The following is a 23,893-nucleotide window of genomic DNA, read 5'->3' on the forward strand; positions in this document are numbered from 1 at the left end:
GTGGGTCCTGACGAGGGACCTCGAAGGAACAGTAGTGCGGGGCCCGATTCCAGACGGGCAGCGTCGTGAGTGGATGTAATGCCAAGAACGTCTGCCAGCCATGCACGGGGGTTGGGCAGTGCCAAGGTTGATATGTGGTTGCTGGAAATAGTGGCAGCCAGTAGCAGAGTGGACGTGGGTTAGTGGAAGTGGTTGTGGCATGTGGGTCGCTCCAATGTCGGGACATTCGCCCGCCGTCAACACGATGAGTTGGGAGCCAGCAAGCTTTGGCGGGGTCCGTTTCAGTAGTGCTTGCAGCCAAGCACATCCATCGTGTCTTGGCTGGGGTTATTGAATGTCTTGATCGGGAGGCCGATGTCAGCCAGTTGGTCGCAAGCGTTATCCGAAGGCTGCCCCAGAGCACCAGTCTTGGCTCTCCGAAGTCGCCGCCTTCGTCATGGTGTGCACCTGAACTCTCCCCAACGTTGAGTTCAAAGTACAACCTATGAGCAAGCTCAGGTCACCCAGGCCTGGGTTCAGGATGCAATGTCAGCTTCAGTAAATGGTACCCACTCACCATGGGCGATAGTCGTCGAGCACCTCATCTCCTGGCACTCGACATGTCCTTCTCCAGCGTCTCATGGTATATAGTCGCTTGTGGAAATGGCAGGGATACATACAACTCAAGAACGTGTACATTCCTTTTCTGTACCATGACTGCGCCGCCGCACCGAGACGGCCCGGGGCCACGTCTCTGAAGAGAAGTCTGTATATTGGGACGATTCAGTCTCGGTGGCACTCGCAGCCTCTTGTCTCTGGTGCAACAGCCGGCCCGGCCACGCAGCCGTACTTCATTGAGCTATGCCGCGTGGACAGCTTTAAGACTCCTGGTACTCTGTATCCGGCGAGCATGCCGGCCAGTGAATCGTTTGACCGGTTCATTCTGCCATGAGCTTTGTGGAGAACGGGCCGAGGGGGCCGAGGAACCTGCGGGCGATGATGTTTGCGTGACGTCCACTTTAGTCTAGAAGCAAGAAGGGCGATAGAAGCAGTGGTGTTCAGGAACTTGGAGCCATGCGAGGCGATGCCTGCCGGTCGATGCAATGAAGTCACCGTGCAGTGGTGGTGTAGCGATGCTAGATGCCATTAGCGGTATGGTCATTTGGACTATGGTGTTTTCCATGTTGGCCGAGAAACACACTACGCAGGGACGATCGATCGAGCGAGTTGCACAGTGGGTATTCCCAGCCACACTCCGCTGATGCCACCAGTACACGCGCATGGAATATCCAGCACGTCCTCCCCCATACACGCCATACGTGTCCTCTGCGGGGGCCAACGGGGGGCCCGTCCCCAAGCGCACGGTGCATGACAGGCGGCCCCGAAGGCCACTGTGGTGGCCAGCGGCGGGCGCGCGATGTTGCGAAAACTGACCGAGAATGCCCCATCGCCCGTATCCGTTAGAGACCGAGAGGTCAAAGCGATTTTTCGTGCCCCGACGACGCAGCGGCCAGCGGCACCGCGCTTTGCAAGTGAGCCACGAGGCCATGAGGCCCCCTTTGTCTCCCCCCGCCATGGGCTGCACACCTCGCATGCACGCGCTGCCTGCTGCCGGGGCCGCCGCGGCGAGTTGACGGAGCATTGGCCCTTTGTCGCCCGCCGACAAACCCTCTGGTGCGGGCCCCGTGCTCCGATTCCGCGCATGCTCCTGTTGTTATCTGTTGCCGCTCGGTGGGTCCGCAGGTGGAAACTCGTCCCCGCACTCGGCTTTTCACTCTCCCTCACCATCTTGGGGGGCCGGTGACGGCCCCCGCATGCACGACGCATTCCCGCCGGCACACCCCCTGTGTGCAGCTTCTCCACCTATATACCCTGCTCGTCGCCAACCTCGGTTGACGTTGAACACACCTACCCACACTCTCTCTCGCCGCCATGCCGTCCGTGTCCACGGTCTTTCACCCCCGCGAGCACGAGTCGTATACGCCATGGAGCGGCGCGCTGCCGCCGCGCGCGTTCACTCATTCCAGCGCACAGAGGAAAAGCTTGAACGGCGACTGGCGCTTCCGTCTGTCACCCACCGCCGACGGTTCTGTCGCCTTTGCGGAGGATGTCTACCAGGAAGAAGGCTCCTGGGGCGACATTCCAGTGCCGTCCCACTGGGCTCTCCAAGGCCACTCGTTCCCTTGGTACACCAACCTCGCCTACCCGTTCCCCGTGAACGCTCCGTTTGTGCCAGACGTCAACCCTACCGGCGACTACATTACAACATTTGAGCGTCCAGCATGGCAGGACGGCAAGGTGAGCTCTTCCTTTTGTGCTTGAGCTGACAACCCAGGCGATCCTCCGTTTTGAAGGCGTCGAGTCGTGGTTCAAAGTGTGGCTCAACGGCGTGCCTCTGGGCTGGTCGACGGGCTCTCGTCTCCCAACCGAGTTTGACGCGACTCCCTTCCTCAGGGAGGGCGCCAACAAGCTCGCCGTTCGCGTCGTGCAGTGGAGCGCTGGCAGCTACCTCGAGGACCAGGACCAGTGGTACCTCGCTGGTCTTTTCCGCGACGTGACGCTCGTCCACCGCCCCGCACTTTCCATCAACGACTTTTTCGTCCATGCCTCGTACGACCACGTCGAGGGCACTGGCTCATTCAAGGTCGACAGCGAGGCCGAGGGTGCCCGCGTCACTGTTCCCGAGCTCGGGATCGACATTGCGGTCGGCGAAGAGGTCACTGTCCCCGTCGCACCCTGGTCCGCCGAGATCCCCAGGCTGTACGACGGCGAGCTGGCGGTCCCCAACGGCGAACGCATCCCGCTGCGCGTCGGCTTCCGTACCGTCAAGATGGAGGATGGCCTGCTCAAGGTCAACGGCCGACGTATCCTGTTCAACGGCGTCAACAGGCACGAGTGGCACCCGGACACTGGACGCACTGTCGACCTCGAGACGATGAAGAAGGACGTGCTCCTCATGAAGACGCACAACATCAATGCCGTCCGCACAAGCCACTACCCGCCGCACCCGGACTTTCTCGCCCTGTGTGATCAGTACGGCCTGTGGGTCGTGGACGAGGGCGATTATGAGGTGAGCTTTGTGTTTGTCTTTGAAGCTGACCCCAGACACACGGTTTTGGCTACTGCGAGTGGCGCAAGAACCCGTCCGAGACGGCCGAGTGGACCGAGGCGATGCTCAACCGCACCGAGCGCATGGTCGAGCGCGACAAGAACCACCCGTCCATCATCATCTGGTCGCTGGGTAACGAGGCCGGCATGGCTCACCCTGGCGGGTGCGATAACATTGCCGCCATGTCCCAGTGGATCCGCAAGCGCGACCCGTCGCGTGCCATCCACTACGAGGGCGACTGGACCTGCCGCGACACGGACATGTTCACCCACATGTACACGTGGTACTCCAAGGTCGAGGAGATTGGCAAGGGCACCGAGGCGTTTGAGGCATGGGGATACCCGATTGTCCAGGCCAAGGACCTGGAAAAGGACGACCACGACCGCCTCAAGGCCGCGCGCGACAACAAGCCGTTCATCCTCATCGAGTACGGGCACGCCATGGGTAACGGCCCCGGTGGCATGAGAGAGTACCAGGACCTGTTTGAAAAGTATCCTCGTCTCCAAGGCGGCTTTGTGTGGGAGTGGATCGACCACGGTATTGCGAAAAAGGACAAGAACGGTACGCGTTACTATGGCTACGGCGGCGACTTTGGTGAGCCATCGCGCCCAGGAGACACCCATGGCGTGTGTGACGGTCTCATCTTCCCGGACCGCAACCCCAGCCCCGGCCTCATCGAGTACAAGAACATTATCACCCCGGTTGTCATCACAGGCGAGGACGGCAAGATCACTGTGCGCAGCAAGTATGCGTTTGCCGACACTGCCCACCTCGCCTTCAGGTGGCGTCTGGAGCGGGACGGTGTCCTCGTCAAGCAAGGTACCCTTGACGTGCCCCCTGTCGCGGCAGGCAAGAGCACCACCGTGTCCCTTCCCAACGTCGAGTTCCCGGCCGGCGGCGAGGTGTTCTGGACCGTGACGGCTTCGCTCGCGGCAGACACCAACTGGGCCAAGGCTGGGCACGAGATTGCGTGGGGCCAGGTCCGCGCTGCGGACCCACCCACGGCCAACGGCTACCACGAGGGCGTCTCGCCCGTCATCAATGTCGACGGCTCCATTACCCTTGGTCCCGCCACGTTTACTGCCCGCGGCCAGCTCGTCTCGCTCGGAGACATGCCCGTCGAGGGCGGCCAGCTGGACGTGTGGCGCGCCCCGACCGACAACGACAGCGGCGGCGAGATCTCGGCGACCTGGCCCGAGATTGCAAAGGTCACGCGGGACGCATGGAAGCATGCGGGCCTGAACGCGATGGAACACCGTCTGGACCAGATCACCGTCTCGGACTCGAGCATCGAGGTCGTCACCCGCGTCGCCGCGTGTCTCCTTGACCGCGGCCTCGCCACCGTGTACACGTACACGGCCGACGGGACCGGCCTGCGCGTCCACGTCGCCGTCACCCCCGAGGGGTCGTGGGACGACCTCCCGCTCCCGCGCCTGGGCGTGCAGTACGCTTTCCCGGCATCGCTCGCGCACGTCAAGTGGTTTGGCTGCGGGCCCGGCGAGGCGTACCCGGACACGCGCGCCGGTGCGCGCGTCGGCGCGTTTGAGAACACCATTGACGGCTTGCAGACGCCCTACGTCATGCCCCAGGACAACGGCACGCGCATGGACGTGCGCTCCGCCGAGCTCGCGTCCGACGCTGGCGAGGGCCTGCGCATCGACGGCTCGCCCGTCTTCCACCTGACCGCGCGCCGGTGGACGCACGCCGACCTCGAGGCGGCCAAGCACACCGTCGACCTCGTGCCCCGCGATAAGGTCTGGGTCAACGTCGACCACGCCGTCAACGGTATTGGCTCTGCGTCCTGCGGGCCCATGGCGCAGGAGCAGTACCGCGTCAGCCTCGTCGAGGGCCACACGGTCGAGTTTGCATTCGCCCTCCGTCCCCTATAGAGTAGAGTAGAGTATATATCGTGAAGCCACTCCCTGTGTATACAACAATATTTATGAACGTCACCATTTTGCATTTTGGTTTTGGCTGTGCGTTACGCTCCGCTGTGCTGCTGGTACCCCGTCCACGTGTCCACCCTGCGCTGGTGCTCATCCACGACCCTCAGGTCGTGCTCAAACTGCTCGACGAGCCGGTCGTACGCGGCCGCCGGCGCGCCTCCGGGCCCGGCGAGGGACAGCCCGCGCAGGCGGTCGAGGTAGGCGGCCACGGCGGCGTCGAGGGCGTCGTCGCGGTCCTTTTCCAGGCTGGCAATCAAGGCCTCGAGTGCGGTTCGCTCGTGTTGGGGATCCGTGGCCGCCGCCGCTGTAGTTCTGGCAGTGGTGGACCTGTGTGGAGTGAGCTGAGCATGCTGGCGGCAGAGGCGCCGGGTGTGCTTACTTTAACGACGGGCCAGATGCACCAGCAGACTTGTTCGGCGTGGCGGTCTCGTCCTCTGGCAGTTAGCCCATGGTCGCTGTATCTATATCAACTCACCACACCAGGCTTGCTGCTCCAGCTTCGGGACACGCATTGTACGATGGCCTGTGACTTGTGAGAAGAACGGGGGTTGCCGGGACACTCTGGGGGCTATATGTTCCTCTTCATACGACTTGCTGGGGTTGGGGCGTTGGCCGCCTGACCTTCTTTTGCGCGTCATTGTGAGCTTCCCAGCGGCCAGCGGCCTTGTGACTTCCAGGTCGTTGCCACGAACCTCCCCTCTGCGCAGCGCCCGGATCTGACTGCGTGTACTCTTGCCGTGGTTCTACAGTGCAGCTGTCCGATTGGGACGGTTGCAGTTTGCCTTGATGGCGAAGGGTATCTGCTGGCCATCAGGTCGGCGCCGACTGGTTTGGGTCTCACGATATCGACAGGCCGTGTGCGCCAACCATTGCTGCCACTTACCTCAACGCTCCTCACACGGCCTCACGCCTGCGGCCTGCGGGGTTCTCAGGTCGGCATTTTAGACTTATTATTCAAGGTTAGACGCGTTTAGCGTTATCAGTATACGCGTTATCAGTCGCGACGTTCCACGCAGCCATCATCTCTATGATCCACAATGACATGACAGTGGGTGGTTGTGCGCCTAGGCGAGGGGTTGATGCTATGAATCGTCCGTATCTGTCTCTCCGATCGCCTACTACAAGGTAAGTACCTCCTCCTTTCTCCCCCCCGGTCGCCTACTACTTTTAAGATTAACGGAGGATGCTGCGCGGCTGGCCGGGACTGCCGCCGGGGTTGGGCATGGGCATGGGCATGCGTGGAGGCTGCCCGGGGCTGCCGCCATAGCTACCACTGCCGCCGCTGCCAAAGCTGCCGCCGCGGTTATGGGTCGGTGGGCCGCCGGGACTGCCGCCGGGGAACGGTTGGCCAGCAAACCCGCCAAAGCTGCCGCCACGGTTGTGCGTGGGCATGGGCGGGGGCGCGCCAAAGCTGCTGTTGCGGCTGTGCACGGCGGGCCCGCCGGGCCTGCCGGGGCTGGATCCCGAGCCGGGGAGGGCACCGCCGCCGCCGCCAACGCTGCCGCGCGGGGTCTGCGTCAGCGGAGCGCCGCTCACGCTGCCGCGCGGGGTGTGGGACATGGGCGCAAAGTCGCTGTACTCGTTCGGCTGGCCGGCGTGGCCTGTTGGCGCGGCGGCGGCGAGGAGGGGCATCTCCATGGTGTCGTTGTACGTGCTGGAGCGGTAGTTTGAGCCCGGCTTGAGTTCGCTGTCGCCCGACGAGCCGGCCTCGAACAGCACCGAGTTGCGTCTGCGGCGGCGGAAGAACATGGCGCCGCTGCGCCAGAGGACGCCGGCGATGACGAGGACGACGACGACGCCGCCGACGACACCGCCGACAATGGGCCAGGGGACGTGGTTGACCCACGAGTCGTGGACCTGCATCGAGTACAGGGTCATGCTGTGCAGACCAATGAGCGAGTTGCCGTTACCGCTCGCAGCGTCGTCTGTCGGGGAGACCTCGATGGTGTACTGGTAGTCTGGGTTGAGCGGGTACATGATCAAGCTCTCGTTGTTTGCCGTGTCGACCACGTTGGTGTTGGGCATGTAGTCGACGTTGCCGAGACCAGAGATCTTGATACCGCCATACTGGGGGCCGAGTGTGCCGCGGAGGATGACATACGAAGTCTTGGCTGGGATGGGGATCGTGCACTTCTTGCCGCCATTGTTGTTGCCGTCCATCTTGACCGTCCCGTCTGGGGGAGAGTGGGTCAGCAACCACGAGAGATGGGTACGCACTATCGTCCACGGCCCACTCGCTGTCGCAAGAGAGGTAACTGCTGATCTGCCCATTGTCCGCAAAGGCAACCTCGGTCTGGTTGACAGTCGCGTTCCAGCTGATCGACTTTCTGTGCCGGGGGTCAGGCCATGCAACAAACACCACGCTCTCGCTCCCCCACTCACTCCTTGGTCGCCAGCTGCATGTACGTTGTGATGGTGACAAGCTCGACGGTGAGCGCCGCTCCGCCCCTCAACCCGTCGTTGAGTGCGAGCGACACCGTGTTCAGGCCATCGGACATGTTCTGCACCTGGACCAAAATGTCTGTGCTGACCGTGTTCAAGGCGTCCGCCATGCTGATCTGGCTCGTGTTTCCATTCGCGTCGACGTTGAGGGGCGGGTCTTGGTATCCGGACGTGTTCCAGCCCTGGAACTTGCCCCAGATGATGACATCGTTGGCAAAGGCGTTCACCTGGACCGTGGGGCTGTTGGGCAGGTACTGCTTGTACGTCTGGTAGTCGGAAAAGTTCATGTAGTACGGGTCCTTGACCGAAGGTGTCCAGTAGTACGGCGCCGTCTCGTTGGGCATCTGGTCATTGCGCAGTCCTGGCAGCCATTCCAGGATCGGTGACATGGGGGGCACGGAGATGTTGAACTGGATGTTGCCGACCGCGTCTGGGATGCTGTTATCGCGACGCGACGGCATGGCGGCAGCGCTTGTTGCCAGCGCGACGCTGGCGACGGCTGCGACGAGGGGAGCGGACAGCATGGTTGCTGTCGGCTGCTAGCGAGCAAGCTTCAAGATGTAGCGGGAGCGTGTGAATGGGGACGCCTGGGGCTTGCACACCGTTAGCAGCGAGTGTGTGAGAGGCAGCAGCGGTGTGGTGTGGGATGAGGGCGAGATGAAAGACGGTAGCGGCGATGAAGACAAAGGAGATGTTATGAGAAGCAGAGCGCTGCCAGGCCTGCCTGGTGACTTGGCCCGTGCAGGCCTGCAGCTGGGTGTGCGTGCATGGGCATTTGGGTGTGTCCTTAGGCGTTGTGTTGGATGGTTGTGTGAGACGAGCATTGCGGTGCGTGCGGTGCGAATCAACCGGAATTGTCGGAGCTGCCGAGGGAAGGGGGGTGGGTTTGGCACAGGGGAGGGCGGCGCTGTGGACGCTGGGCGGGGCAGGTGGGTCATGTCGGTCCAGACGGTGTCTCTGCCGTCGTCTGTGCCGTCTTGGCCCTACGTCGGCTCTGCATAGTACGCACTCTTGGCCACTGGAAGCAGCAGCAGGCGCAGAGCGTCAGAAGCCAGCCAAAGTATCCTCTCGTCATTTGGGCCATTTGAGACTCCAACAGCCGGCAGGCCGACACACCTCGACGGAATGAGGCTGAGGCGGTGGAACAGCCCCACCATCCAGCGGCGAGTGGTCGGCGGCCAGCTCGGCAGGTAAACGAGAGAGCCTTTTTGGGCCTTCGTGCTCTCCTTTTAAGTAGTGGGCCCCCTTATGCATATCCCAAAGCGGTTGACCCACAATGACAGAGAGAGATCTGACAGGCCTCCACCAGTGGCTCCCACACACTTGACCGCCGTCGTTGACTGTTCGACCCTCCACGCGCTGGTGAGTTGCTCCAGGCAGACACGGAACGACGAGCGGGAGCGTTAACACGTTAGCAGACAACGTCTGGGCGGCGGAAGTGTTCCACAGTTTCCGTCGGTTCTTGGTATAGGGGCTGACGGATCTCTGTGCCTGCTCGTTACCCCTTTATCCTCACCGTCGTTGTTGTTCCTTGACTAGAGTTCCCGACGAGCAAACAGCGTCTTGACGCTCCTTGTTGGGGTGTTCCATGTGCATGCTAATTTGGAACCACTCAGATCCAAAGAATGCTGCCACAGCATCGGCTGGCATCCCAAAAATAAGCAGAGGTGTATTGCCCATGTCGACCTCTGTTCCATGTCGACCGCTTTTCCCAGCAATGACCCCTTGCTTGCCTCGTCGCCCTCTCTTGGCCTCTTGGCCACTTGAACCCTCTCTCATCCGCAGTCCGGCAAACGCAATCGACACGTCGACAGAGCATGCACCGTTCGAAACTTGAAACTCGAAACGCACACCGTCCAGCACGAAGCACAACGGGCGATGCGGTGCAGGTGCCGGTGCCTACAGTGCCGTGGCTCCGTGGATAGACCAGGCGATGCACATGTTCCCAATCTTGCAGCGATACACCACCGCCACACGACCACCTTCCGCTATTCTGGTACACCAACAGACAATACAAGAACACCGCCCACTGCGCAGCCCACAACCCCGTCCGACACGACCCTCGTATGCATGTGTCCCGCTGCTGGCTGCAGGTGGCAGTCGGCAGGTCACAGCTCTCTCTCCCTGAACGTCCATTTCGGTGTCTGTGGCCATGGCGGTCAGGAAGCATTGGTGGTCCAACAGTCGGTGTGGGGTGATGTGCAACGATCTGGCGAGACTTTTATCCTTGCCTACCCTGTACTTCAAGGACACCAGCACACCCCAGTTGCGACACACTTTGCATACACGCGCCAACCAACCCACACGTTTCACTCGTCATCGTCCGGCATGTTCTGCACGACCTTTGGCAACCGCACAGCCTGGTACAAGACGGCCAGCGAAAACACGCCGCGGGACGCCTCAAAGACGGACAGCCCGTTCGAGACATAGTGCGGGCCCATGACAGCCGGGAAATGGTACAGGACGTTGCACACCTCGATCCCCACCTGCAAGTACGCCACGAGCGCGTACGTGCCCGCAAACGACGCCGCGCGGCGGTTCATGCGCAGCTGCAAGAGGGTGGCAGCGGCGAACCCGGACCAGCCGATGGCCTTTGCGGATTTGGCGAGAAAGTCTTGCGTGGTCGGGTCGGGGTCTAGTGGTAGACGCGGGCGGATGATCCAGCCGCGGCACGCGTAGAAGAAGATGAAGCACGCGAGGTATGTCTGCGGTGAGGGTCAGCGGTGTGTAAATGTCAGCGTTCGCTCACGGCACCAGTGATGGCCAGCGTCTGCACCAAGGGCTCGAGGCGCATGCTGTCGCGCTCCCTGTGTGTCCACCTGCGCATGGGCCAGGACACCTTCATCCGGAGGTTGGCATCGATCTCGACCTCGTGGCGGGCGTCGTTTGCCGTGTGGGTGTGCGCGGCCTTTGCGGACGAACCCGTAAACTGTATCCCCCAGCCTGTAGCGCGCAAGCCGATGGGGGCGACGAGGCGAAGCTGGAACATTTCAGATGCACACAGCACGACGACCATGAGGACCAATACGAGGTGTGCGCCAAACCCATAAAGAGGATACCGGTGGAAAAACCCGGTCACGACGTAGTGGATCGACTTGGGCACCACGACCAACACCCGGATCCAGATGCCTGCGTGGCTGATACCAGCTGCCGTGCGGCGAGTGTACCAGTATAAGACGGTCAACAGGGCCACGAAGACGGCCAGCGTCTTGCTGCGGTGGGTTTAGCACTGGGTAATGTGACTTTGCCACAACGGCAACTCACTGCAACACCACAAAAACAACCCGGCGCCATGTGCCCGCCGTTTCCGATGGGAAGCCAAAGAGGCCATCTACGCCAAGGTCAGCCAGGCGCGCCGGCGCCCACACCCGTGTACGTACTGGAAAACTCCCACAAGTCGTGCTTGGCCTGCACGGCTCGCACGCTGTTCTCATAGCTGTAGGCCATGCCCATGATCGACTCCCGGATCATGTAGAGCTTTTCCTTTGTCGGGTTGAACACGGACAGCTGTAGCGTCAATTTGACCTTGAGCGGCTCGGCCGCTGTGGGGTTCCACACCCCGGTCTCTGTCGTGGGTTAGGGGGCGTCGGTGCAGTTGGCGCTGCTGTCGATGAACAGGTTACATGGCTTGCGTTGCCAGACCGACACGGCAACGTCAAAGTGGGTGTCGGCATCGATAAGCGGAAACACACGGGGCTCGTTGCCTGCGGCGTAGAGCTTGGCATACGGCTGGCGGAGGCTGCCGACGATTCCGAGCGCTCGGGACGCGAGGACGAGGAGGGTGATGGTGAGCAGGAGACACAGCGCGGCGGCGACCTTGTAGCATACCGTGGTTGGTCTCTTGTGCAGGCGGCGCGTGGTGGTCTCCTCGTCGAGCGTCGTGTCGTCGCTGCCGTCCACGTTGGTCGCCAGTGGCCGCAGTTCCATTGCTTGCCGAGGTTCCGTGATAAAAGAGGGAGATGAAATTCACCGCCCCCCCTGTGGCGACCCTTTAACCTGGCAGACTTGGCGCCATGGCTGTGACGCAGCACGTTCGGCATGGCTACGTGGCTGCCGACGCGGCAGCCGTATGGCGGCACGCCGTCACACGAGCGCAACGCGCAACGCGCAACGCGCAACGGCGCAGCGGGAGGCACCATCCGCAAGACGAACACGCAGCAATGGTCGTTGGCAGTCCTCGGTCGTTATCTCGGAGCTCGTGCCGAAACGGTCACTTCATCTTGGCGGCCACGTCTCTTCCACGACACCACCACCACCACCACCACAGACCATACGAGCATGCATCCTCGTGCTTACAGCTTGGCCACCGCCACCTCGTCGCCCTCGAACGCGATCCGCCTGTCCCAGTGTGTAATCTCCCTTTGGGTCTGCTCGCGCACGTCCGACCCAACCATCTCCACCGCGACGAAGCGGCGCGCACACTCGACCGCCACGGGGTCCTCGTCGCGCTCGGCGTCGATGATGAGGAGCGCGGCACACACAATGTCGCCTACGCGCTTGACGACGTCGCGCGCCATGGGCAGCATGTCGTCCATGTCGCCCGGCAGGGCCTGGAAGCGCTTCCACGCGGCCTTGACGGCCGCGCGCTCCACGGGCAGACCGGCACCTTGCTTGGTCCCGTACGCGCCGCCGCTGCCGAGCTTGCGTACGAGCCAGGTATCGAGCGCGGCGGTGCATGCGGGCCCTTGCCGCCCGCGCAGGACCTTGACCGTGTCGGTGGACAGGACGTCGGTGGTGCCCTCCCAGATACAGAACACGTTGGCGTCGCGGAACATGCACGCGACGTTGATGGCGGGCGTCTCGTTGTTCTCGAGGTATCCGATCCCGCCCAGGGCCTCCATGCACTCTTGCAGGCCGGCGACACTGTGTTTGGTGATGTAGGCCTTGCACACGGACGTCAGGAGGCGGAGGAGGAGGGCCGCCTGGCCGGCATCGCCGGGGACCACGGCGTTGGGCGAGGACCCCGTGTTGACCGTCCCCAGCAGACTGGCGAGGAAGCCTGCGAGCAGCGTGTCGGCGCGGTGGCGGAGCGTCACCATCGAGAGCGTGCGCGCAAACAGCGGGATGGAGCGTAACAGGTCGTCGCCGGGTTTGCGCGATGGGAAGCGGCGCACGCGCGAGAAGGCGCGCGCGACCCCGAGCCCGCGGCCGAGGTAGCCCACTGCGCGCGCCGAGTTGTGGAAGCGCGCAACGTTCAGGACGTTGGCAATGACACTGACGCCGCGGCCTTCCTCGCCGAGCAGGTGCGCGCGCATGCCCTCGAGCTCGAGCTCGGCGGTCGGCAGGGCGTGTGTCCCGAGCTTGTTCTTGAGCCGCTGGATCTTGATGCCGTTCATGACCACGGTCCCGGCCTCGACCCTGCGGGTCGGCGCAAAGAAGCAGCTCAGGCCCTTGGGCGTGTATGCGAGGATGATCGAGCACCCACAGTCGGTGGCGGACGAGAAGAACTTGAAGCCGCTGATGGTCCACGGACCGAGGGGGAGGCCGTCAATGTCAGTGGCATCGGTGGGACCCGCACGCTCGGCAAACGTCTCGGTGCCGCGCACGTCCGAGCCGCCCACACGCTCCGTCATCCACTGGCCAGACGACCATGCGAGCTCGGGGTTGCGGTTCATGAGGTGCCCCAGCGCGCTCTCAAACACCTGCTTGCGCACCCGTTTCTCCTGGGCAGAGTACTGCTGCGCCGACTCGAGCGTCGCCAGCTCGCGGCGCAGACACGTAATGGCCCCGTCCTGCATGCCAGACGGACACACCACCATGGCCGAGCTGGCCGCGAACAGGTGGACCTTGTACGCCTGGACCACGCGCGCCGCGGCCCCAAACTCGGCCTCGTTGCCCGTCGCCACAATGCCCTCGCGCCAGCCAAATTCCTGCAGGTACTTCCACCCGGCGCTGGTGACGAGCGCGTCGGCGCCCTTGGGCTTGCCAAACGTGCTGAAGCCGTCGCCCGAGATGTGCGGCGGGTTCGTCTCGGCGTTGACGAACGCGGCCATGACGTCGCGCGACAGGACGCGCCGGCCCAGGTCGTCTAGTAACGGTGCCGCGCGGTACAGGTCTGCTGGGGAGAGGAACAGCTCGGCGGACCGGCGCAGCGCGCGGTCCTCAGTCCACTGGTTGGCCACGACGGGCTCGGGCTGGAAGAAGCCCGTCGTGCTCGTTGCTGGGTGGACGGGGGCCATGGTGGTGGTGGGCAGTTGAAGGGGTGAGTGGTGAGATCCGTGGACGGGAGAGACACAGTTATGTGGATCATGTCTCGGTATTCGGTGTTGGTTTCATTATGGTCCAGTGTCGCTCGGTGGGAACTCGCGATCAATCTTTGCTGTTACAAGTCGCTTCTAGAAGCGGCCGGCCGAGAGAGAATAGGTGGTTTCACGACCACACGCACCACAGGATGCCTTTTGCAAGCGGGCCATGCGGGGAGAGCACGGCCGTCGCACATGACCGACGACGGCCATGGCTGTGACGTCGATGGTAGCCCGCCGCGCATTTCGGACTGTGCGGTTGCCGGCGCATACCACGGCCGGTTCATCCGGGGCAGCGTTTGCAGACGATGGTGGGTGCAGGCTCGTAGGCAAGCAAAGGCAAAGCGTGGGCGTGTTTACGTTAACGTATGCGGATGTGCATCCGAGTTCCACGCTCGTTCTGAGAGAACGACATTGACACATCAACTGCTTGAAGCGGGTACCAAAGGCTTGTTCATTCCGCAATGGTGACACAGCAATGGCCTGGACTCGCAAAATGATACAGAGTACAGAGGCCAAGAGCTCCAGAGTGCCAGAGTGCCACGACACATGCATGTAGTCTGCGACAGTCTGGACGTTATGGCCATTGTGGCTTCAATTCCAAAAGTGGGAAGACATGGTTGGCTTTGTTTCCCACACATCCATCTTTCATTTGATCCGCCTTTTCGCCTGTTAGCATGTGACAATCAGTAATCAGTGATCGTGATCAGCGGAAAAAGCAGTGCACGCGATGGTCCCAACTGTCCATGCCATTCACAGGCCACAGGCGAGATTCCAACATTGCACAACTCCTCCATCGTCCATACCGCCATGCTCGTCAACATCTGGTTATTGGCACTGGTGTTGCTGCTGGTTGCCAGCGACAACGTCAACGCAGCCACATCGGCGGCCAAGACTACAAAGGCAAAAACCACTACTCGTGCCAGCACCACAAAGGACGTTTCCCCAGAGACCCCTTCCCCCGGAACCCCTCCCGCGACCTCGACCAAGGCGTCATCCGACACGGACACGGACGTTGCCACCAAGACGTCATCCTCGACCAGAACAACGACCACCACCCCGCGCGCCACGGGCGTCGCATGGAGCAGGTACCTGGACAAGGTCAAGGGGATCATCGCCCTGCCGCACAGCCAGCTCATGGCGGCGGGGCAGCACCGCGTCTCGTACCCCAAGAACGGCTCGTACTGGGTCGCAAGCACCACCAACGTCATGGAGTTTAGCGCGTCGCCCCCGAGCAACATGTACCTTTTCGTCGCCGCGCCCAATGCCTTTTCGCCCATCTATTCCGTGGACGACGGGCTGTTCTTCACCAGGCAGAGCAAAGGCTCAGAGACGAAGCAGGCGTTCAACTATGATGGACCGTGAGCAATGGCGGCCATGTACCGAGAGCTGACATGGATCCAGCAACACCCCGGCGGACGGTTACTTTCTCCTACTCCTCTTCAGCAACTGCAATACCACTACACTGTTGGATGCCTGTGAGTAATCGCTGCCTGCGGCACAAACACGCTGCACGCTGCACGCACTGATCCCCGGACACGTGCTGACGGGCAGGTGTGTGGGCCGTGTCGGACAGATTTACAGTCAAGACCGCAGGCACAGCTGTTGAGCGCCAGCCCGTGAGCGGGGCGACGCGCAGGACGAGCGTTGACATGGCCCTCGTCCTGGCTGGGGTGGTGGTGAGTGCGGCGGCTGTTGCCACCGTCTTTTGAACAGGAATTAGGATACATATAGTTGGGTTTAGTTTTAGTTTTTAATACAGAGTTTTAGTTTTAGTTTCTGTTTTTTTTTTCCAGGTGTGTGTGTATATACATATGGTGTCCCTTTGTAGCATGTATACATGGTCAATGGACTGGACTGGCCAACCTTGCGTCCATGACACCGAGCTTGGCATTCATCCATCTGAAACGAGGTCGAGACCGGGTGTGACGGAGCAAAACAGCAACTGGGTGTCGGTAGCTTTTTTTTGTCATGTTATTTTTCTTCGAGGGCAACGAGGTGCAAAGGCCGCACATGCTCCAGGACGACGGTTTGATCGTCCCGCTCGCGCCGCCCGACTGAAGAGCCTGTCTGCCTGCCTGCGTCCCTTTGCGCCAACGTAACAGGCTCCTGTTCGGGACTACCAGGGATGGTAGCAAGGTTGCAAGGTTGGGCATGCCGAGAGGACGCACGGGGGAGATGTGGACGGTGTGGAACAAGACGCGACCTGTTATATGGGTCCTGGTGATCCTGTGAATTGAGAGAACCCCTTCCCCCCTCAAAGGCCTCGACTTGTGCGCTCCGTCGTTGGCACATTCGATGGCCCGATGGACGTCCCCCCCCTTCCCATGCAGCTCTGGCCGGAAAAGCCATCGATGCCGGTGGTGCCGGTGCCTCGTGGACCCGGTATGCATGAGACGATTGCAGATTAGAGTGTCGTTTTAGGGGGAGAAACGCTGTTGAGCGAGAGCACCTTTTAAAAGTGTGTGTGCCGGCATGTGTGCAACATGTGCAGGCGGGTGTTGTGGCACACGACGACGCGCCGGACGCGTCAAACGGCGTCATGCCGCCGCGGCACCCGTCGGGAGTGCATATGCGCGTCTGGAGAGTCGTTTCAGGATGATGCATGGTCCCATGCATGTCCATGCCCAACGCTTCAACGCTTCAGCGCTGCAGTGGTGGCCTGTGGACGGCTGGAAGGAGTGCGTACACGGTGCACATGCCAGACGCGCGTCTGGCCCAAACCCAACCCTCCAACCCGCGCAACCCCCTCGCTCGTCCCCCTCTGCAAAGAACCATAACTCTCTCTCTCTCTCGTGTGCTTCTTGCCCTCGGCGGAAGCAAGGCAAGGCGACAGGCAACACAACATGGGCCGCTTGGGCGCGCACACACAGACGCACAAGTACTTACACAACATGCATGTCTGCTCTTCTCCTTTTCTCTCTTAGTCTCTTTCTCTCACTCCTTTCTCGTCCCCCCCACCCCACATTCTCTTCTTTCGCTCTCCGGTTCTTCATCAAGCCTCGTCGACTGCCTGGTGCTTCGACAGCTCCCACACTCCTTTTCACGAACCCACCGCGTCCACTCGTTTGCTCGAGAAAACTTGCCTTCATTTCGAAGCGCTCCCTTTCCTTCCCTTCGCAGCGCGAACACTCCCACCAGCCAACAGCTCACACAGCTCACCACCGCTCCACCGCTATGCTGTTCCCGACGCTCGCCATCCTGGCGACGCTTCACAGCGCGTCGGCCTTCTTCGTGGGCATTCACCCTCTTGTCTCGTCGCGCATGGACCCCATTGTCAACCCGGGCGGTATCAGCGGCCACACGCACCAGATCCACGGCGCCAACAACTTTCGCAGCGTTCTCAACTCGCCCGACGAGCTCTTGAAGGCCGACTGCACGACGGCGTCGATTTCAGTCGACAAGTCCAACTACTGGGTGCCCATGATCTACTTTATCAACGACGAGGGAAAGTACGAGCCGCTCATGTCCAACGGCGGCCGTGCGTACTACTTTACGCGTTCCGACAAGACCCAACCGTTCCCCCCAGGCTTCCGCATGCTGGCCGGCGAGGCCGGCAGCCGTGACATTTACCGTCCTCAGATGGCCTCGCATGCTCTCGGATACACGTGTGACCAGCAGAACACGGACGACAACAGGCCATACCTCCCCAACGCCACTTCCTTCCCCGGCGGCTGCAAACAGGTCATGCTCACGGTCACGTTCCCCTCGTGTGGTTGGGCCAACCAGTCGCTCGACTCGAGCGACCACCAGGCCCACATCACCTACCCCATCGACGTTGGAGGTGGGGTGACCTGGATGAACCCGTTTGCCGGCACCAACTGCCCGGCCTCGCACCCGATCAAGTACCCCAACATGCACCTGGAAATCTACTTTAAGCTGTCCGACCGCCAAAAGTCCATGTGGTCGTCGAGCGGCACGGTCAACCGTCTGATCCTCGCCACGGGAGACACGCTCGGAACCACCAGCCACGGCGACTATGTCTTTGGTTGGGAAGCCGACCCGTTCAAGGAGGCTATCACCCAGTGCTTGACCGAAGACGACGCCGGCGACTGCGGGCCCCTCAAGCAGTACTTTGACGTCACCAAAGGTCGCAACTGCCGTTTCGCCGGCATGATCCCCGACGAGGACGTGGGCTATGGCGGTGCCCTGTCCGACCTGCCTGGATGCAACGCTCGGTGGGACCTGTCTGCCGGCGACGACAAGCCCAAGAACTGCAACAAGGGCGTCACGCCCGGCTGGACCGCGCCCAACGCCATCTTCCAGACCTCGGCACGCTACCCCGTCCCCGTCGCCATCGACTTTGGCAGCACGGCCATGAGCGCGTACGACCACTCGGCGTGGGGCGACGAGGCCTACTTTGAGCCCTACGACAACCAGACCTACTGCTGCGGCGCCGTCGCGCCCAACCTCGGCAAGTGGAACACGGGCACCGCCGCCGACATTGCAGACAACAAGGACGCCACGACGGCAAAGAACAAGGTCGACTCGGTCTTTGGCCAGTCGGACTCGTCGGCGTTTGACACTTGGACCCCCGGCGCCGTCGTCGCTGCCGCCGACTATGACATCAACGAGGGCCTCCCGTCCACCAGGTGGCACCCGAACGGCATCGCTCCCTCGCCCCCTCCCGACGCGTGGTTTGCCACCGTCGGCGTCCTCCAGGGCGGAGACGGCAGCCAGGCCAACGGGTCTGCCGGCGGCGGCGGCGGCGGCGCCGACGTCGTCACGTCTGCTGCTGCGCCGGCGTCCACTGGACCAGCCAACGAGACGGGCGGTTCCAGTGCCCCGATGGCTGCCGCCTCTGCCACCTCGGGATCCGACGCCGCACCCACCGCCAGCGCCAGCGTTCCGGGCAAGGGCCTCGCTGCGGTCCCCGATCCGTCCGCCGTCGACTCGACCGTCCCTGCCGACTCGACCGGAGCAGCCACTGGAGCGGCCTCGGCAGACCTCGGTGCGGCCACTGAAGCCTCGTCGCCTGGAGCGTCGACCGCGAACGGAACCGACCCCGTCCCCACGCCTGGTGTCGCTACGCCCGGTGTCGCCGACAACAACAGCACGGCCGCGACTCCCGGTGTCGCTGGAAACAACACGGTCCCGACTCCCGGTGTCGCTGGCAACGGCACGGCCGCGGGCAACGGCACCGCCTCTGCCGCGTCGCCGACGCCCACCAAGAAGAAGTGCATGCGCCGCCGTTCGCGCATCCACGGCAACGTCTGAGCTCTGAGCGCCCAGCTGCCACTCTCCCAAAGCCCCGGGTTTCAACACCCTTTCTTCTTTGTGCACCATTGATACCTATCTTTATCTTTGCTCACACAGGCTGTGCCTGTAAGCCATTCCTTTGACCAGTACCATGCAGTCCCGGTGACGAAAGAAGGTGCAGCAGCATCTGCAGACTGACACGTGCTTTGAGTACTGTGACCTTTGGGAGGGTGGCTATTTGGTGTTGCTGACACCAGGGGTGCTGACGTAAGCGCATCTACCCGGGACTTGCCGAATGCCGTTCGACTCACGCAGGGAGCCGAGATCTAGAGTTCTGGAGAACACGATGGATCATATGACGACGATGGAACACGAGCGTCGCGTGGGTCAACAAGAAGACAGCTAGGCAGCTAAGCAGACTGGTACTGAGACGGTCTTGTTCAGCAACACCGTTGTGATCGACTCGATTTCCCGGCCAGGCCAGCTGCAACCCCATTTTAACCCAACGCTTGAGAACGGCGACTCACCACCCAGGTCCCCCACTCCCACATTCCCTGCCCGCTCCAGAAGAACCCGAAGAACCTCCTCCCAGCACAGGCCACACCCACGCACCTACCATCATGAGCCAGGTCCGCAACATCCACAGCGCCTTGTCGCAGATCTCCCAGCCATGGCAGCCCCACCGCCTCGTCACCGTCAACGAGCAAGAGGTCAAGGCCGTCAAGCTCCTGGGCGAGTTTGTATGGCACGACCACCCCGTCGACGAGCTCTTCTTCGTCATCGCGGGCGAGCTCGCCATCGACATGCGTCCCGCCCCCACGGCGGAGAACAGCGCACCAGAAGAGACCACCGTCCACCTCGGCCCGGGCGACATGTACGTCGTGCCGCGCGGCGTCGAGCACCGCCCAAGGGCCGCACAGGAGGTGTCTGCCATGCTCTTTGAGCCCCGCGGCGTGGTCAACACGGGCAACGCTGGCGGCGCGCTCACGTCCGCTGTCCACGAGCTGGAATGAGGGGAGGAGAGCGAGGGGGGGGGGGATAGACACCGAGACGGAGCGTCTCCGAGATATACGCAGCCTGATATACGCAAACGGGCCATTATTACGTTCTTTTGCGCTATTCTTGCGTTCTATTTGCCACATACCGCCGGCATGTGTTCTGACCGACTGACCTGCGTACCTGCGTGCTGCGCTCATGTCACCCCGTGCATATGACTATAGTCTGGTGCGGTCGGACTGGTCGGTTGCGTGTGAGAACAAGCACGTGGATGATAAGGGACGAACAATCAATATCTCGCTTTGTAGGCGGCGCCACCTCCGCAAGTGGCGTGGACGCGCCGTGTCGGGACGTCGGCGGGGACCGCTGGCGGTGGCCTGGCGGTGCTGTCCGGTACATTGCCGGCGATGGCGCTCTCGGCAGCAGTCTTGGCGGGTGTGAGACTGCACAACTCATTGTTCTAGATCTGGGCAGTAGCCGTGTGTGTGTGCTGCGAGAACGTTGCCTTCTAATTCATCATCATCATCAACACGTTGTTATTTCGTGTTCCTCTCCGAGCAACTCTCTTTTCCTTTCCACCATACACCTGCCTAGGCCAGCCCCTCGCCACCGACCATGGATAACACGTCCGCCCCAGACGATGGACTGCTCCATGTCCCTGGGGACAGTCAGCCTCCTTCCACCAGCGTCGCCCATCTCGCCAGCCATATCGTCGTCGGCATGGCGGACGAAGAGCCCAACAAGGTCGCGATCCACCACCGGTACACAAACTCGCCCCTCCCGAGGCCGCTCACACCCGCACCGTTTGCGGCCCTCGAGGACACCACCGACGAGCCCGAGCTCATCGACTACTTTTCCCAGGCGCTCACGGCTGCCGACGCGCCAGAGGCAGACGCAGGCACAGACGCAGGCGCCCAAGGCCGCGACGAGGTTGAGCCATGCGCCGAGAACGAATGCGACTGCGACGACTGCGCCGCCTGCGCCGCCTGTGACAGCGACACCGAACGCGTCTCGGACGTGACCATTGCCCATGCCCTCATCCCGCGCGAGCGTGCGCCCGAGCTCTACGCCGCCACCGAGATTGCCGACATTGACGGCATCGCGTTCCCGCCCGTCCTCCAGCTGCTGGCCGAGGTGACGCCCAACCTGCACACTGTGCGCATCCTCAACGTGCCGTCGTCCGGGTTCAAGGACGACTGGCCGATTTCCGTCCCGACACTGATCATCTTCCACTGGCGCATGAACTATGAGTTTGGGCCGTGGGATGGACCCAACCCGGACGAGGAAGATACAGGGGACGCCGAGGACGACTGCGACTTTGTCGTCGAGCGCAGGTCGTCGTTGCCCATTACGCCGTCCGAGATTATCAATGGCGACGCCGTCGCGTTGGAACAGTCCTCACATGCCCTGTCGCAGGCTCGTCGCCGCTCGACGTCGTTGCTATCCACGTCCAGCCGCCCAAAGTCGCCCCTCTGCACGACCAAGTTTGTCCTCAACATCATCCCCTCGCACCCCACAAAGCCCAAGGTCCTCAAGGCGCTGGAACAGACCATCGGCTCGCTCGCGACGCCCCTCAGCGAGATTGTCATCATCTTCACCGTGGCAGACCTCGACGGAGGTGAGTTTCCGGGGGATACCAGAAACCTCCACTGACATGCTCTCAGAAACGTACACCCCCGCAAGCGACGACGACGAGCCCCCGCTCAAGCTCTTCCTCCTCACCCTGCTCATGATGTGCGGGTCCGGCGCCGAGATCATCCTCGTGGACTTTGACGACATGAGCTGCGAGTGGCTCGACTTGCCGGACGGCACGTCGCCCGGCGTGTGCCGCGAGGTGTTCCGCCGCCTGGTGTGGGGATGCCTCGAGGTGGGCTCTGGGGCCGAGGAACAGGACGCCGGGCGCCTCGCGCAGATCAAGTCGGACCGCGTCACCTTCCTCACCCGCGAAGACTATCTCACGCGTATTGGCAAGCAGCAGTTTGCGCTCGAGACCGAGTGGGAAGGCATGGTGCTCTGCGAGGAGGACGGAGACGTGATTGGCGCCGCGGTGCAGGACTCGGAGGACAGCATCGAGAAAGAGGACAACGCAAAGGACCTCGGGGTCGTCGAGGTCAAGGAAGTGGGTGTAGAGGACTCGCCTAGCGGGAGCGGGGTTGTTATTGTGTCATAATTTGGTGTTTTGTTTTTGGAATGTACATTTTAGTTTGTGATGGTCCGTGTGCCGGCATGTATGTACCTGCATGCATGGCCGTCTATCATGGGCTCCCCCGGTCTCTATACATGTGCTGTGTTATGTCCACTGGGTCTAGTTGACCGTCGAGTCGGAGCACGTGGTGAAGCCCAGGTCCTGGATCAGGCCAGAGGCGAGGTCGTAGAGCTATAGACGTCAGCACACATTCCCTATTCCTATGGATGCCACTCACCCAACCATGGACGCAGACTTCGCGACCAGCAGCCCAGGCGTCCTGGATCGTCGTCGAGTTGACAACGTGGATGACGCCAGCCCGGACATTGGCGACGGTGAGGTCGAGGACGGTCGCGTTGGGCGGCAGTGCCCGGCGCAGGTCAATGAGCGGCGCAAGGAAGTTGTTCAGAGGGTCGTTGGCTTCCTCGGCTTCCTCGGTGCTGTTCTCCGAGGCGGAGCGGGCGAAATAGCTGCGGCGGCGAGAGCAGGTGTCGGAGGACTCGGGCTCTGTGGCGTGGGCGTGGCTCGACGAGTCGGTGGCTGTAGGTGCGCCGGCGGCATAAGCGGCTTTGACACCACCACAGTTGGTGTGGCCGACGACGACGACTGGAAGGTTAGTCTTCTCCTGCGTTCTGGTACCCACCGTTCGACGCATTCAGGTGGCCAATGCCATACTCGACGACGGCCTGGGCCGAGTCGTCGTTGGTATGGAACTGGTTTCCGATATTGCGCTGCCATGTCAGCCTTGACTAACTCTTGCGTGGGCGACACTCACAGTGGTGAAGATCTGTCCTGGGAGCTGGTTGGTGATGACGCTCTCTGGCACACGAGAGTCGGCACACCCAATCCAGACGACGGGCGGGGCTTGCGCTTCCGCGAGCGTGGGCAGGAATGTCGAGTTGGTGGCATTCATCTGCGCCGCCCACGCCGCGTTGCCAGAGAGCAGCGGCAGGGTGAGGTTGGCGACGGCGTTGGAGGACATGGCAAAATGTGTCGGTCAATGGAGGTGGCGCCTCACAGCACATGCCGTCCCACCTCGCCTATATAGTCGGTCAACAAGTCACCACTTACTCACCCCACGTTCTTGATGGGGCTAAGCGATGTCCATGGGGAGCAGTGCTTGCGTCTTGGCACCTTGCTCTGCATCACCAGTACCGCGCGTCGTGTCGCCCCACAGGTCCATCCTCCCCGCACTGCCCTACATGTCAGACCCCATTCGGCCAACGTAGCCCACCGCCGAGATAGATCTTTTTGCCGATCGACACTACCACCGGCCCGCTGGCCGCTGGCTCTGCCGTCTGCGACCCTCGGTGCTCTGCCAAGGATTCAAAGAGAGGTACCTGCGGTGGCTTGGCGCAGACTGGTACGTCCGATCATTTGATAAGAGATGTTGAAAAAAACGACCCTTTTCACCAGGAACGGACGAACAAAGGCGGGTAGAGATCTCTTAACACTTGCTTGGGTTTGGCCGCTTGGCGTGGCGCGCGCACGTCGCGTCCAAACCCTTCACCTTTCACCGTACCCATTACTCGGGGGCCTGGAGTCGACAAAGGCACATGCCCACCTTTGCACCGGACGTTGCACCGGACGTCGTAGCATCGGACTGCTGCCCCAGATGGGGTCCCCCGGTCCATCGGCGTTCGGCGGTCCAAGCGCATTTAGCGGCCCGCAACATCGTGCCCGAGCTTCACTCAGCAAGCGACGAGGCTTGGCGTTGTACAGAACAATGGTGTCACCGTGGGGGGGGGGGTTGGACATGGGTACATGGGCATGGTATTGCGTTACTAACTACGAG

General features: G+C 61.9%; 10 protein-coding genes across 10 annotated transcripts; 5 read left to right on the forward strand and 5 right to left on the reverse strand.

Moving 5' to 3' along the window:
- Positions 1-1,911: 1,911 nt before the first annotated feature.
- On the forward strand, positions 1,912-4,977 carry EHS24_003741 (uncharacterized protein; the record flags this gene model as incomplete). The annotated part of the gene is made up of 3 exons (XM_028619390.1): positions 1,912-2,277; positions 2,315-3,049; positions 3,118-4,977. 3 exons carry the CDS (start codon positions 1,912-1,914, stop codon positions 4,975-4,977), a joined length of 2,961 nt encoding a protein of 986 aa, XP_028472259.1.
- Positions 4,978-5,069: 92 nt separating this feature from the next.
- Positions 5,070-5,546, reverse strand: EHS24_003742 (uncharacterized protein; the record flags this gene model as incomplete). The annotated part of the gene is made up of 3 exons (XM_028619391.1): positions 5,070-5,361; positions 5,414-5,468; positions 5,510-5,546. The coding sequence occupies 3 exons, from the start codon at positions 5,544-5,546 to the stop codon at positions 5,070-5,072; spliced, it is 384 nt and encodes a 127-aa protein (XP_028472260.1).
- Positions 5,547-6,207: 661 nt separating this feature from the next.
- On the reverse strand, positions 6,208-8,000 carry EHS24_003743 (uncharacterized protein; the record flags this gene model as incomplete). Its single annotated transcript, XM_028619392.1, has 3 exons — positions 6,208-7,208; positions 7,252-7,361; positions 7,417-8,000. 3 exons carry the CDS (start codon positions 7,998-8,000, stop codon positions 6,208-6,210), a joined length of 1,695 nt encoding a protein of 564 aa, XP_028472261.1.
- Positions 8,001-9,785: 1,785 nt separating this feature from the next.
- On the reverse strand, positions 9,786-11,403 carry EHS24_003744 (uncharacterized protein; the record flags this gene model as incomplete). The annotated part of the gene is made up of 5 exons (XM_028619393.1): positions 9,786-10,181; positions 10,226-10,688; positions 10,741-10,807; positions 10,857-11,042; positions 11,169-11,403. The coding sequence occupies 5 exons, from the start codon at positions 11,401-11,403 to the stop codon at positions 9,786-9,788; spliced, it is 1,347 nt and encodes a 448-aa protein (XP_028472262.1).
- A 365-nt stretch (positions 11,404-11,768) lies between these two features.
- Positions 11,769-13,655, reverse strand: EHS24_003745 (uncharacterized protein; the record flags this gene model as incomplete). Its single annotated transcript, XM_028619394.1, has 1 exon — positions 11,769-13,655. One exon carries the CDS (start codon positions 13,653-13,655, stop codon positions 11,769-11,771), a length of 1,887 nt encoding a protein of 628 aa, XP_028472263.1.
- An 873-nt stretch (positions 13,656-14,528) lies between these two features.
- On the forward strand, positions 14,529-15,083 carry EHS24_003746 (uncharacterized protein; the record flags this gene model as incomplete). Its single annotated transcript, XM_028619395.1, has 1 exon — positions 14,529-15,083. One exon carries the CDS (start codon positions 14,529-14,531, stop codon positions 15,081-15,083), a length of 555 nt encoding a protein of 184 aa, XP_028472264.1.
- Positions 15,084-16,895: 1,812 nt separating this feature from the next.
- Positions 16,896-18,935, forward strand: EHS24_003747 (uncharacterized protein; the record flags this gene model as incomplete). The annotated part of the gene is made up of 1 exon (XM_028619396.1): positions 16,896-18,935. One exon carries the CDS (start codon positions 16,896-16,898, stop codon positions 18,933-18,935), a length of 2,040 nt encoding a protein of 679 aa, XP_028472265.1.
- Positions 18,936-19,537: 602 nt separating this feature from the next.
- On the forward strand, positions 19,538-19,930 carry EHS24_003748 (uncharacterized protein; the record flags this gene model as incomplete). The annotated part of the gene is made up of 1 exon (XM_028619397.1): positions 19,538-19,930. One exon carries the CDS (start codon positions 19,538-19,540, stop codon positions 19,928-19,930), a length of 393 nt encoding a protein of 130 aa, XP_028472266.1.
- Positions 19,931-20,528: 598 nt separating this feature from the next.
- Positions 20,529-22,083, forward strand: EHS24_003749 (uncharacterized protein; the record flags this gene model as incomplete). The annotated part of the gene is made up of 2 exons (XM_028619398.1): positions 20,529-21,531; positions 21,578-22,083. The coding sequence occupies 2 exons, from the start codon at positions 20,529-20,531 to the stop codon at positions 22,081-22,083; spliced, it is 1,509 nt and encodes a 502-aa protein (XP_028472267.1).
- A 135-nt stretch (positions 22,084-22,218) lies between these two features.
- On the reverse strand, positions 22,219-23,080 carry EHS24_003750 (uncharacterized protein; the record flags this gene model as incomplete). Its single annotated transcript, XM_028619399.1, has 4 exons — positions 22,219-22,290; positions 22,337-22,704; positions 22,742-22,829; positions 22,874-23,080. 4 exons carry the CDS (start codon positions 23,078-23,080, stop codon positions 22,219-22,221), a joined length of 735 nt encoding a protein of 244 aa, XP_028472268.1.
- Between the last annotated feature and the right edge of the window lie 813 nt (positions 23,081-23,893).

The sequence above is a fragment of the Apiotrichum porosum genome (assembly GCF_003942205.1).
Source record: "Apiotrichum porosum strain DSM 27194 chromosome Unknown scaffold_18, whole genome shotgun sequence".
Lineage (NCBI taxonomy): Eukaryota > Fungi > Basidiomycota > Tremellomycetes > Trichosporonales > Trichosporonaceae > Apiotrichum > Apiotrichum porosum.